This window comes from Astatotilapia calliptera, chromosome 5, assembly GCF_900246225.1.
Source record: "Astatotilapia calliptera chromosome 5, fAstCal1.2, whole genome shotgun sequence".
Classification (NCBI taxonomy): domain Eukaryota; kingdom Metazoa; phylum Chordata; class Actinopteri; order Cichliformes; family Cichlidae; genus Astatotilapia; species Astatotilapia calliptera.
This window is the reverse complement of record NC_039306.1, coordinates 1-12,451: the sequence shown is the minus strand read 5'-3', so window position 1 is coordinate 12,451 and position 12,451 is coordinate 1. Positions and strand designations below refer to the sequence as shown.

At 41.2% G+C, this 12,451-nt stretch overlaps 1 protein-coding gene across 1 annotated transcript; it reads right to left on the bottom strand.

Moving 5' to 3' along the window:
* Positions 1 to 8,659: 8,659 nt before the first annotated feature.
* Positions 8,660 to 12,191, bottom strand: LOC113021614 (GTPase IMAP family member 8-like; the record flags this gene model as incomplete). Its single annotated transcript, XM_026166318.1, has 3 exons — positions 8,660 to 10,701; positions 10,796 to 10,828; positions 11,480 to 12,191. Coding segments are annotated over 3 exons (2,667 nt in total), but the record flags the coding sequence as incomplete, so codon positions are not given.
* Between the last annotated feature and the right edge of the window lie 260 nt (positions 12,192 to 12,451).

The window sequence follows — 12,451 nt, the reverse complement described above, 5'->3', positions numbered from 1 at the left end:
CACAGAATATGATGAGCTTATGTTGAGGCGAACTGAAGAGGACGAGCGGGACAGGTGCTGCTAGGGCGAGACAGACGTCTCTTGCGGACTTCTTTAGTGCTGCAGGCAGGCAACGTGTTCAAATAAAGCACAACTTCAGGTTTAGTCTGATGTCCTGTTATAATTATGAAGCTATATTATTATATCATTATTACAATTACATATTACAATTATATATTGTATTATGAAATACAATGAAACATTACATTACAGAGTATTGATATCGGATCAGTATCGTCAATACCACCCTGAATTTACTTGGTATCAGATCGGAAAGGAAATCAGTGGTATCGCATATCACTAGTATTGATTGATAACATCTGAAGCAGATGAATAAAGTCACCCAGTCGCTAGCTGTACCATTACCCAGCATACACCACTCCCTCCATAAATGCAATAAACGATACAAAAGTAATAGCCTGTATTTAATTTATCTGCTGTTTCTCAGGTAGTTGTTTACATATAATTTATTGTGTTCAGTATACATCACTACAAAGTGATTTTGGAAATATATACTGACAACAGGCTCTTCCGCAGCAATCTCTTGTCGTCAATAAGCAACGTTTAGTACGGTGGCTGGGAAGTGCAAATCGCAACAAATTAAAAAACCACAACAAATTAAAAACCTGCAACAAATTTAAAAAACCCGCAACAAATTACAAAACCCACAACAAATTAAAAACCCCACAACAAATTAAAAAACCACAACAAATTAAAAATCCTTGACAGAAAGGATGTCTGAAATACAGGAAGTGACGCAACGATTAGCCTAATAGGGTGGAGTGATATCACGAGAGGGGCGTGGCCATGATTTTTGGTTGAGGCGCCATGTTTCTGGGCCGAACAAAGCGCTAGCGAAAGAGGAGCGAAAGTACACGGATAACACCAGCTATGGTTCGTACTTGCTGTGCGGTCGGTTGTAAAGTTAGATCGCACGACCGGCAAGGAATAAGGTTGAAAATGGTTTATCTTTTCATTCTTTCCCCACCTGGAAGCAACATGAGGCAGCTCATGTATCGGATGTTACCAAAAGAAGGCGTCTAGTCTGGATAGCAGCTGTGAGACCAGCTGATATCCAGTTCTCTTCCATCTCCAAATATCTGTTGGTGTGCTCCAGACATTTTCATTCCGGTAAGTTATAGATATGTTCATATCACTCTTTATCGGTCTTTAAGTCTGACATCACTAGCCGTGTCTTGGCTCAAACGCTGCTGCAGGTCCATAAATCACTGAGAGTTGAAAAACTATCTAAAGTCTTTCATCTGTAATAAAATGATCAGCGTTCTGCTCTACCATGTGTAACAATTGAGTTTATCATCCAGGCATCCATGAAAACGAAACGGAATTATGACATTTAACAGAGTTAGAAATTAGCAAATAGCTCGCTAGCTTCCCTAAACTGAGGGATTTTGGAAACAAATTCAAACGTACAGCTCTGCTATCACTTCCAACATAAATGAAGACAGAAAACTAAACAGCAGTGACGTTTGTAGGGTACTGTGAGTAAAATGCGTTTGATTTTCCGAACATTCAAATTAGTGGAATCATAAATTCATTCATGAGGGCAAATTACAGTGAGACATGTGGAGGCTCTGGCTAGTTCACACTGCACGCGAAAGCGCATCAAATCGACTTTTTTGACCGTATGCGACCCATATCCAATCATGGTACGACAGTGTAAAAACAGCACAAATCCGATATTTTCAAATCCGATCTGGGTCACTTTCGTATGTGGTACTAATCCGATACATATCTGATGTTTTAGAAAGCAACTGCTGTTTGAATGGTCATGTGCAATAAATCCGTCTTTTATGTCACTGACACGAAACATATGCCAATTATCAGCGCTGGAGAAGCACCCGAGAAGACATTGAGAACACATGAGCGCTTCGTGTCCATCCCGTGTAGATGTTAGTGAAACTGTTGGGAAGAAATGTGAACATTTTATTTATACTGTATAATCTGCAGATTCTGACAGAAATCTGCATATCCTTTGAAGCACCGCTCCTCTCTAAAAGCAATAAGGATAATTATTAGGCCATATATAAATAACAAAATAACTTAAAGCAAAATTAGAAGCAAAGTCTGAAACAAGTCTTTATATTAAGGGCCATCAGTCAAACAATACTGTTTGGTCTGGGTCTAAACAGAGCGTGTTGTGTGTGACGTCTGCTTTTGCATGCGGGCCACTTTGAGGTTCACAAAGGAGCGCTGTGTCTGTCACATTTTCTTTGTAGTGTGAACAAGCAGACAAAAAATCAGATATAAAAATCAGAATTGAGCATTAAGACCTGCAGTGTGAACGTAGCCATAGTGAGTTCAGTGCATTGATGTGACATTGTCCTGAAGGATTTAGTTATTCTCAATGGTTAAAGAAATTGCAATTATTTATTCATATTTATTAAATAATCCTAATTACATATCTTGCTTCCATGTTTGTGTCCTGTGTCACAAAAATAAATTTTTTACTACATTGGGGTGGCTGTAGCTCAGGTGGCAGAGCAGGTCAGCCACTAATCAGAAGGTCGGTGGTTCGATCCCAGGCTGCATCCTGGCTGCATGCCAAATATCCTTGGGCAAGATACTAACGCCATGTTTGCCTACTGGTGGTGGTCAGAGGGCCCGGTGGCGCCAGTGTCCGGCAGCCTCGCCTCTGTCAGTGCGCCCCAGGGCAGCTGTGGCTACAATGTAGCTTGCTATCGCCAGTGTGTGAGTGTGTGTGAATGACTGAATGTAGTGTAAAGCGCTTTGGGGTCCTATGGACTAGAAAAGCGCTATACAAATGCAGGCCATTTATAATACATTGATTAATGACCTGCAGAATCTCCTTATCATATTTATGTGTCCATAATTGTCACCCTAAAGTCAAACTTTATGCTTCTCCATCTATGAAAGTTGGATGACATCCTTGCTTAGATACTTTAGGTTCATTTTCTTGAAGCAGGCTTTCTGAGAGGAGAACAGGCAGATTTGGAATATAACATGCAGGTTCTATAGATGGATACATAAAAAATGAAAAATTACATGTATGTGCTAAGTTTCTAAATAACTTTGTTACCATTATGATAAATGGATTTGAAGTAGATAAAACACATTTATGTCGGCCTGGCCTCACTTAGAGTCCTTGCTTTAAATAACTTTGGTATGTTTCAGGTCCTGCACTCTCAAAGACTGAATGAACCAGCCATTGCAAGCCATGGGTCACTGGGAGCATCACAAGGAAGGTTGAAGCCGCCCACTGCACCTGTAAGGCCGGAGTGTGGAGACCTGCAGCCATGTCACCTGCTCTTCTGTTTTAAAGAGAAGCAGCAGGTGCTGGATCTGTGGCACAAGGACCTGTTACAGATAAACCTGCATACTGGGTTTTGCTGGGTAATATGACCAAGATACAGCCAGAGGTTGGCCATAAGATAGACTTCTCCTCTTCAGCTGCCCAAAAACGGCTCTGGAGCCAGACATTTGAAACACCCGGGGCTCATGCATGCATGTGGGATTTTTTTTTTTTTTGGGGGGGGGGGTAGAAATGACTGAAAGATTAATAGGCTCTGTTTTGAGTTTTGTTCAAAAAAGAATGACTTCATATAGGGAAAGATATATATCACATGTGCAGGACACCTTAATCTAGTTTTTTAATAAGCAGCAAGGCAGAACGAAGTCAGGGCTGTATCAAGACATGAGGACTAAACCCCAATTCAACCAGACCCAGAATTGATCCAGAATTAAAACAGGACTGCAACAGTTCAAAATCAGGACTACTGAGGACTTAACCAAGGACAGAACCAGAATCAGAACTAGATGATAGCAGCACTAAAAATCATCATAGACCTGCACTACACTTGTTTAATTCTACCAAAGTCCACTATTTAGATTGAGAAAAGTTTATATAATTATTTAGCCTTGTTGTGCAAACAAGCCTGCAAAACTTAATATAGAATTTGAAAAATAGCAAACCTAAAAAGAAACACTAGGTACGAGATACATGAGGACCTGTGATACGGTGATACTTTGGTAAACAACCATTTGACTAACATGTGTGTCTCACCTGCTCTTGTTCATCTCTGTTCCTCTCTCTCCCTCTTTGTGCTGACAATCATCAAATATACAGTTGAAACCAGATATTTACTCTTCAGATAAAAAACACTTTTTTAATTGTAACATCAAATCAGACTAAATGTTTATTTTTTTAGATTGATAAATATAAAAAAAATATTTGTTAACTTTAAGAGTAAAGAGAGAAACTATCTGTATTTCTTAATTGCAAATGGCACCAAATTGTATTCAAACTTGAGCCACACTTATGAAGCTCCACAGTTCTGTTCCTGGTGTTTGGTTGACATCTCTTGATGTTCCCATGTCACAGAAACAGGCTCTGTGTTTTGCCTTATATGCATCCACAGCTGTGCCACCAGTTTACTCACATGGACTCTACTAACCAATCAGAAGACTGTTCATTGTTACCCAAATAACAAGCCGTGGGTGACTAAGGACATCAAAGCCCTCCTCAACAACAAGAAGAGGGCTTTCAGAGGGGGCAACAAAGAGGAGGTGAGGAAGGTCCAGGTGTTACTAAAGGACAAGATCAGAGAGGCTAAGGACAATTACAGGAGGAAGCTGGAGTGGAAACTCCAGCAGAACAGCATGAGAGAGGTGTGGAGGGGCATGAAGACCATCACTGGATTCAGGCCAACCAACAGCAGGGGAGCTGAGGGAGGTGAGAATAGAGCCGACGAGTTGAATCTGTTTTTCAATAGATTCGACACCACAGTGTCTGCTCCCACCCCCACAACCTTACCTGCAGTCAGCCTGGAATCCAGAGCCACACCACTGTGCCAGCCTCTCTCTTCACATGTTGCCTCCTGTGAGATTCCTGACACCCCTCCCCCACCCATCACCTTCACTCAATACCAGGTTGAGATGCAAATGAGGAGACTTCACTCAGGCAAGTCTGCTGGACCAGACGGAGTGAGTCCCCTTGTCCTCAAGGCCTGTGCCCCCCAGCTGTGTGGAGTCTTTCATAAACTGTTTATGCTGAGTCTGAGTCTGCAGAGGGTCCCGGTGATGTGGAAGACATCATGCCTCGTCCCTGTACCAAAGACGCCTCGTCCCAGTGGCCCCCAGGATTACAGGCCCGTGGCACTGACCTCCCACATCATGAAGACCCTGGAAAGGCTCATCCTGGACCAGCTGCGACCCATAGTAAGACCACATCTGGATCCCCTTCAGTTCGCTTATCAGCCTCGTCTCGGAACAGAGGACGCCATCATCTACCTGCTCAATCGTGTCTACACCCATCTGGACCAGCCGGCGAGCACTGTGAGGGTCATGTTTTTTGACTTTTCCAGTGCTTTCAACACCATCAGGCCGACCCTCCTGGGTGATAAGTTAGCAGCGATGCAGGTGGATGCTTCTCTGGTGTCCTGGATTGTTGATTACCTGACAGGACGACCACAATATGTACGTCTCCCACAGTGTGTGTCTGACAAGGTGATCAGCAACACAGGGGCACCACAGGGGACTGTCCTCTCCCCCTTCCTCTTCACCCTCTACACCACAGACTTCAGCCACTGCACAGAGACCTGCCATCTTCAGAAGTTTTCTGATGACTCTGCGGTGGTTGGATGCATCAGCAGGGATGATGAGACAGAGTACCGGGCTGTGGTCGACTCCTTTGTCACGTGGTGTGAGCAGAATCATCTGCAGCTCAACGTGGCAAAGACCAAGGAACTGATCGTGGACTTCAGGAAGACCAGGAAACACTTGACCCCTGTTTCAATCCAGGGGGTCAGTGTTGACATTGTGGAGGACTATAAATACCTTGGAGTACACATTGACAATAAACTGGACTGGGCTAAAAACACCACAGCACTTTACAGGAAGGGCCAGAGTCGTCTCTATTTTTTGAGGCGACTGAGGTCCTTCAACATCTGCCAGAAAATGCTGAGGATTTTCTATGAGTCTGTGGTGGCCAGTGCGATCCTCTATGCTGTTGCATGCTGGGGGAGCAGGCTGAGGGTCGCAGATGCCAACAGACTTAATAAACTGATCCGTAAGGCCAGCAATGTTGTGGGGATGGAGCTGGACTCCCTCAAGGTGGTGTCGGAGAGGCGGATGCTGTCCAAGATAAAGACAATGTTGGATAACACCTCCCACCCACTCCATGACATGTTGGTCAGTCACAGGAGCTCGTTCAGTGAGAGACTGAGATTACCGAAAAGCACCACTGAACGACACAGGAAATCATTCCTGCCTGTGGCTCCCTGTACAACGCATCCACTTAACACACTGTTTGCTGCTACAACTACACATGTTTCTTTTCCAACTATTTATTTATAAGTGACTTATGTATGTATGTATGTATATATATGTATATATTGTACTATTCTTAGTTAGCATATTGTCTGTCTTGTCTTAATGTTGGTTCTAAAATGGAGCACTGTAACAAAAAATAATTTCCCCCAGGGATCAATAAAGTATTCTGATTCTGATTCAATCAGAAGCTTCTCAGCTCAGAATGGAATCGTCTGCAGTTTTCTTATTAATTAACAATAAACTTAGTGTACATGTACTCCTACATTTGATCAAAGTGATAAAAAATAGACAGCTCTGTCTCTTTATTCTGACATTTAACTAATTCAAAATATATTTCAATATTTATCTAAAACAAAAGTTACTCTAAATTGATGTTGTACAGTAAAAATGTTTTCTCCCTAAAGTGTAAATATCTGGTTACAAATGTGAATATCCTGCTGTGTACTGAAATTCTTCTTGTTTTGCATAGAAATATACTGAACAACATACAAAGCATAATATATAAAATAACATTTACCTGAGTTTTTTCTTTGAAAGAAGCCTCGAATGTCCATTCTTATATTTCAGTACATAACTGAAACAGATTTAGTCGGGAGGGTAAGAACTGAAAATATGAAATAAACACACGTAAGCTAAGAATCTCTTAAAAAAATAGCATTTGTTCGGCTTTTCATTTCGCCATTTGTGATTCACTTGAAGAGCAAGTAACTAATATTGGTCAAGTGATCAGTTTGATATCAATCTTTCGTGATGCACCGTCATATTTACATTATTTGTACGGTACGAATGATTTGCTTTGGTACCTGCTCAAACTTAAGCTCTCCTTAGTATGGCTGGCTCCGTCTCTACAAACAGCGCACACAGGCAGCAGCTGCCCCGCCCTCTCGCTCAGTCGCTTAGTGCCTGAGCTCGGATCATACCAATATCAGGGGGGATTCACGCACAGTCGTAAATTCCCACAGTGTGCACTATGTGCTTCGAATATTGTGTGTACTTTCTGTTCTATACAGTTGTCAGCCAGACATCTAACTATGAAAAAATTTCACTCCAAAAGACACTGGCTCTGACAAAACAACCCGGGCTTAAGCCCAGTAAGCCACCCCCACGCTCCGCCCCCTGCTCTGGATCAAAACATAAACAGACCATCCATATTGAAAGATAAAAGGAGCCGTCCCCAAAAACGAAGAATACCACCTGCTAATGTGGAGGAGTTGTCACTGCTATTGGATACTTTGCTGGAACACAGTAAAGCTGTGGGTTGTTATGACATTAAAGAACGTATGGACATTTTAATTCTGTTTTTATTTCAGTCTCCAAATGAGGAGAAAAATTGATTATGAAAGAGAGTGACAATTTATACCGCATATTAAATATTGTACATCAAAGAATTTACTTAACATCGTCCACCATGCCAATGTCACACATACTGCAGATGTACATTCTTATTAGTCTTATTAACTGTGCATAATCTAAATATTTAGCCAGACTTGTCAAGAACATGGAGTCCTGTACATTTGAATCAATCTCCAAAATATTGGAAAAAAAAGTTGGACAAAAATATGAAAAAGTACTGAAGAGCTATCATGTTCATGATCAGAGGATAATACAGCTGCTCTCCATATTTCTTTTTTAGAGCCTCTATTTCTTCCTCATGCGTTTTCTCCAAGTCCTTAATTTGTTCTTTTGAGAGATTTTTCTTTGTAACTGGAGAGTTCATCCAACTGTTTGTAATCTTTACTGTGTCTCACGGTCTGTCTGCTGCATTTCTCTCTCATGTTGTTGTTTCAGTTTCTTTTATTTCCTCCATGTGTTTTTTCTACCAGAGCTGTAAAGTCTTTGGTGTATTTCTTCGTCTGAACTCGTTGAATCTTCAGCCTGTTTTCTGGCTTTCTTCTTCATATTTTGTCTTCATTTCTTGCAGTTTTTCTTATAGTTTTCCTCCAGTTCTTTCCGCTCTCTCTCCTCTTGATCTCTTCTCATTCGATCCTCTTCTTTTCTCTTGTTTATATATTTTTTCTTTTTCCTGGTCGTATTCTTCTTGCATTTTTGTAAGTTTTGCTTGTTTCTCTTCATTTTCTTTGATGTCGTTTGTACCACCACTCACTCCTTCCTTTCCCACTTCTCTCGTTGGTTTCTCATCTCCTCTCTGCTTTGTTCCAGCTGTCGGTCAGTATTTCCTTTTCCTTGATTCTGCCTTTAGTTTTTTCTCCAGATCTATACGCTTTTGTTCCAACTCTTTTTGTTGAAGTTCATCTTGTATTTTCCTTTTGGCGGTCCTCTGCTTCTCGCCTTTCTGTTCACTTTTCTCTGTTCACGTTCATTCTTTATGTTATCCTTCATTTTTTTAAGTTGTTTTTCAATCCGTTTTCTCTGCCATTCAGTTTCCGCTCTCTGTTCTTCCATTCTTTCTTCCATTGCTTTTATTTGTTCCTCATGTTTTTTGTTCAAGCTCTTCTTTCTGTCTCTTCATCTCCTCTTCCTTCTCTTTTAGGATCCTCTCCACTTCCTTCTTTATTGCCACCTCAGCCTCTTGGAACATCTCGCTGGTGTAGCAGCTGCCTCCATTTTCGTGCACCATTACCTCAATCTTTGTCAGCAGCTCACTGACCTGAGCCCGATTCTTTGCATCATTATTATTAAAGACATGATATCTGTCTCCACAATCATGAATCAGTTTTTGTACAAATTCATCACAATCATCTTCTATGTAACTCTCAAATGTTTGACCTTTCAGTTCATCTTTCCTGGTAAATGTAACAATGATGAAATGTTGTGAATTTTTCCCAAAGTATTTCTTTATCAGTTCAACAGTTTCTTTTTCTTCGTTTGTAAACCGGCCGATTGATAGCACCAGTAAGATCACATGAGGTCCAGGAGCCAACATGGTGATGCATTTAACGAGCTCTTGTTCAACTTCATTACTGGACAGACTCGTGTCAAACAGACCGGGGGTGTCGACCACAACAACAGGACGTCCATCAACCTCTCCTTCTGCTTTCTCACAGAACTTTGTCACAGACCTCCCGCTGGGCTTAGATTTAAAATGTTTTTTCCCCAGAATGGTGTTTCCAGTTGCGCTCTTCCCACTGCCAGTCTTTCCAATCAGAACCATCCTGAGACATTCCCTGTTCTGATTTCTATCATCAACACACATGGCCCTTTCTTTTCTTAAATCCATTTCAGCTTTAAGTCTTGTGTTAATGTTTTTCTGTTCTACCACTCTCTCCATCTGAGCTAATATGAACATGTCTTTTGTGAAGGATTTGGGTCCTTTATCTCTCACCTTTTCCACAGCTTGGACCAGCTGTGGGATCTGCTGTTTGTCATTAATGTTGAGAACAACAGATCTTCCTCCACAGCTCTCACAGAGCTCTTGGATGTCCTCCTTGTCTTTTAGAAAGTTAACTACAGCTGGATGTGTAGGATCTGAGTCCACAGTGAACAGAATCATGGAGAAGTCATTGACTCGAGAGCTGAATGTGTTCTGGATGGTCTCTAACTCTCCCTTGTCTTCATCAGTGAGGGGAGCCACAGTTAGGACCAGGATGAAGGCATGGACACCCTCAGGATCACAGAGGGAGATACACCTGAGTGATTCCTCCATCACTGCCTCCTGAGGTTTTTCATACAAGGCAGGCAGCTCCACCAGGGAAACCCAACGTCCACACACCTCTCCCTGATGTTTAACACACTCTGATGAGTTGGAGTCTGAATGAAGCTCAGTCTGACCTAAAATGGCCTTGGCTGCTGACGTCTTCCCTGCTCCTCTCCTCCCACACAGAACCAGGTTTAGAGCTGGCTTGATGAGTTCAGACGTCAGTTGTGTGGTCTCTTCAGTGAACGTGAGGAATTTTCCTTTATTTTCATTCACAATGTCCTCAATCTTCACCATTAACTGTTTGTGGTCTTCCTCAAACATGTTATAGAATTTTCCTCCACAGTCCCAGAGGAGTTCATTCACACAGGAACTCATTGGGTTGTCATGTGTGTTGATGACCATCGAGTGTTTAAAGGCATTTTGATCAAACAAACTCAGGATGACCTTCAGAGTTCTTCTGTTCTCTTCAGTGAAATTAGAAGGTTTCACTAACAGCAGCAAAACGTTTGGTCCAGGAAGGGAAAGACTCACACAGCTTCTCATCTCTTCAATAATTGCTTTCACAGTCATACTAAACATGTCTGGGGTTTTCACCACTGTTACTGGTTTTCTTTTCCATTCTCCACGAGCCACCTCACATTGCTTGTTCGGGTTGAATTTAGAGAACTGAAAGTGTTTTTTCTGCATGATGAATTGGCAGAGCGTTTTCTTTTTGTCCTCACTTTTTCCAAATATCACAATTCTGAGTCCAGGTGCTGTAAATTAACAAAAATACTAAGATTAAGATACCAGCAAGCATATATATATATATATATATATACACATATATATAAAATGTGATTTACTTACACTGTTGGGAATATTCACTGGGAGCTTTGAGTTCTGTAAAAGACAACACAGCCTTATTTCAACAGTACAGGAAGTATGATTCCAAAGTGATTTATAGTCATTTTACAATTTCCTGTTTCTCTGCACTGACGAAGGTTGCATGGACCAAAACTGTGTAATACAAATAATGATAAGCAGGGCATTTTGGTGAGGTTATAATATACGTCTTTCACTAAGATTTTTTCTCTCCTATGCACCTGTCATCAAATCAAGTGTGCAGAGTTTCCTAAATTTGTTGTTTGAAAAAATGCAAGTACAGAAAATACCAGGAAGCCAGGAAACATAGAAGAGAATAAATCAGCAGAGATAAGACAAAAGGAGTTAACAAAAGCACAGAGGACAAAACACCACCAAAGTAAAACAGAATGTAAGTAAACAGATGGCAGAATCACTTACATATGAACTTAACACAGAAACAAAAACGCAGTCTTGATATATTGAAGTAAATAAACATAGAGACAAGACTAGGGTAGACATGGGAAGATAAGGGAGCCAAAAATACAAGGAAATATAATATAAACTGAAACCAGGAAAACCAAACCTGGGAAACATAAATAAACAGAAACCGCAGGAAATACTGACAAGAGACAAAACTTAAAATACTGGGTCCTAGACCCAGGGATCATGACATAAACAATAACTTACCAATTCCCTTTGTTGGACCAAATGGAAAGGTTGATGTTTTTTCTTGTTTGAGGTTTTCCTGATCCAAAGTCAGACCTGTTGCTGCATCCTCAAATACATCCCAGACCAGGTGTCCATTGTTCTCTTTTGCAATTTGAACCAAGCGTGTTAGCAGCTCTGCACGTTCGAGGTTCTTCAGCTTCAAATGTCTGTATTTGCATTTTCTGATAAAGTCCTTTAAGGGTTGATCTTCTTTCATGAAAGCTGAGCTCTTCTCTCTGGGAGTTGATTTCAGAACCAATGAATGATCAAATGATTGATCACTGAATTCTTCAAGGACTTTGCAGAGCCTCCGATTTTGCTCCTCAGTGAAGTCTTCAGGCTGTAGAACCAACAGGAACACGTGAGGTCCAGGAGCAGAGAGCCTCACACAGGTTTCTACATGCTCCTTCAGTTTGGCATCAGAAATATTGGGAAGCAACAGGTCTGGGGTGTTAATGACAACTATTCGTTTTTCCTTGAAGGGTGTCCTGAATTCCACACAGCAGTCTGGTGCTTTTTCAGTACAGAACTTCTCCTGTCTCAGTATCATGTTCCCCACTGCTCTCATCTCTGACCATTTGTTCCCCAGCAGAACCACCCTCAGCTCGGACACTGGGAAGAAAAGTAAATCACTTATTTCCAGACAATTAACTGAAGAGAAGCAGAACAGGAAATTAATTAATTTATCTAATTAAGTCACAAAGTTTTGTACATATACAAATAGCATAAATAAACAAAGAGAAGAGAAGAGTTGTAAACTCAGAAAGACAAGAAGCCTGCTTAACATGCAAGGGCAGATCATTCCACAACAGGGATATTTTTCTTCCACACACATCTATAAAAATACACATCAAATAACAGATACATTATCACACACAGTCATTTAGGTAGAAGCACATATACGGACACAGAAGAACAGATACAGAGACCTGCACCCCGACTCGCATGCAC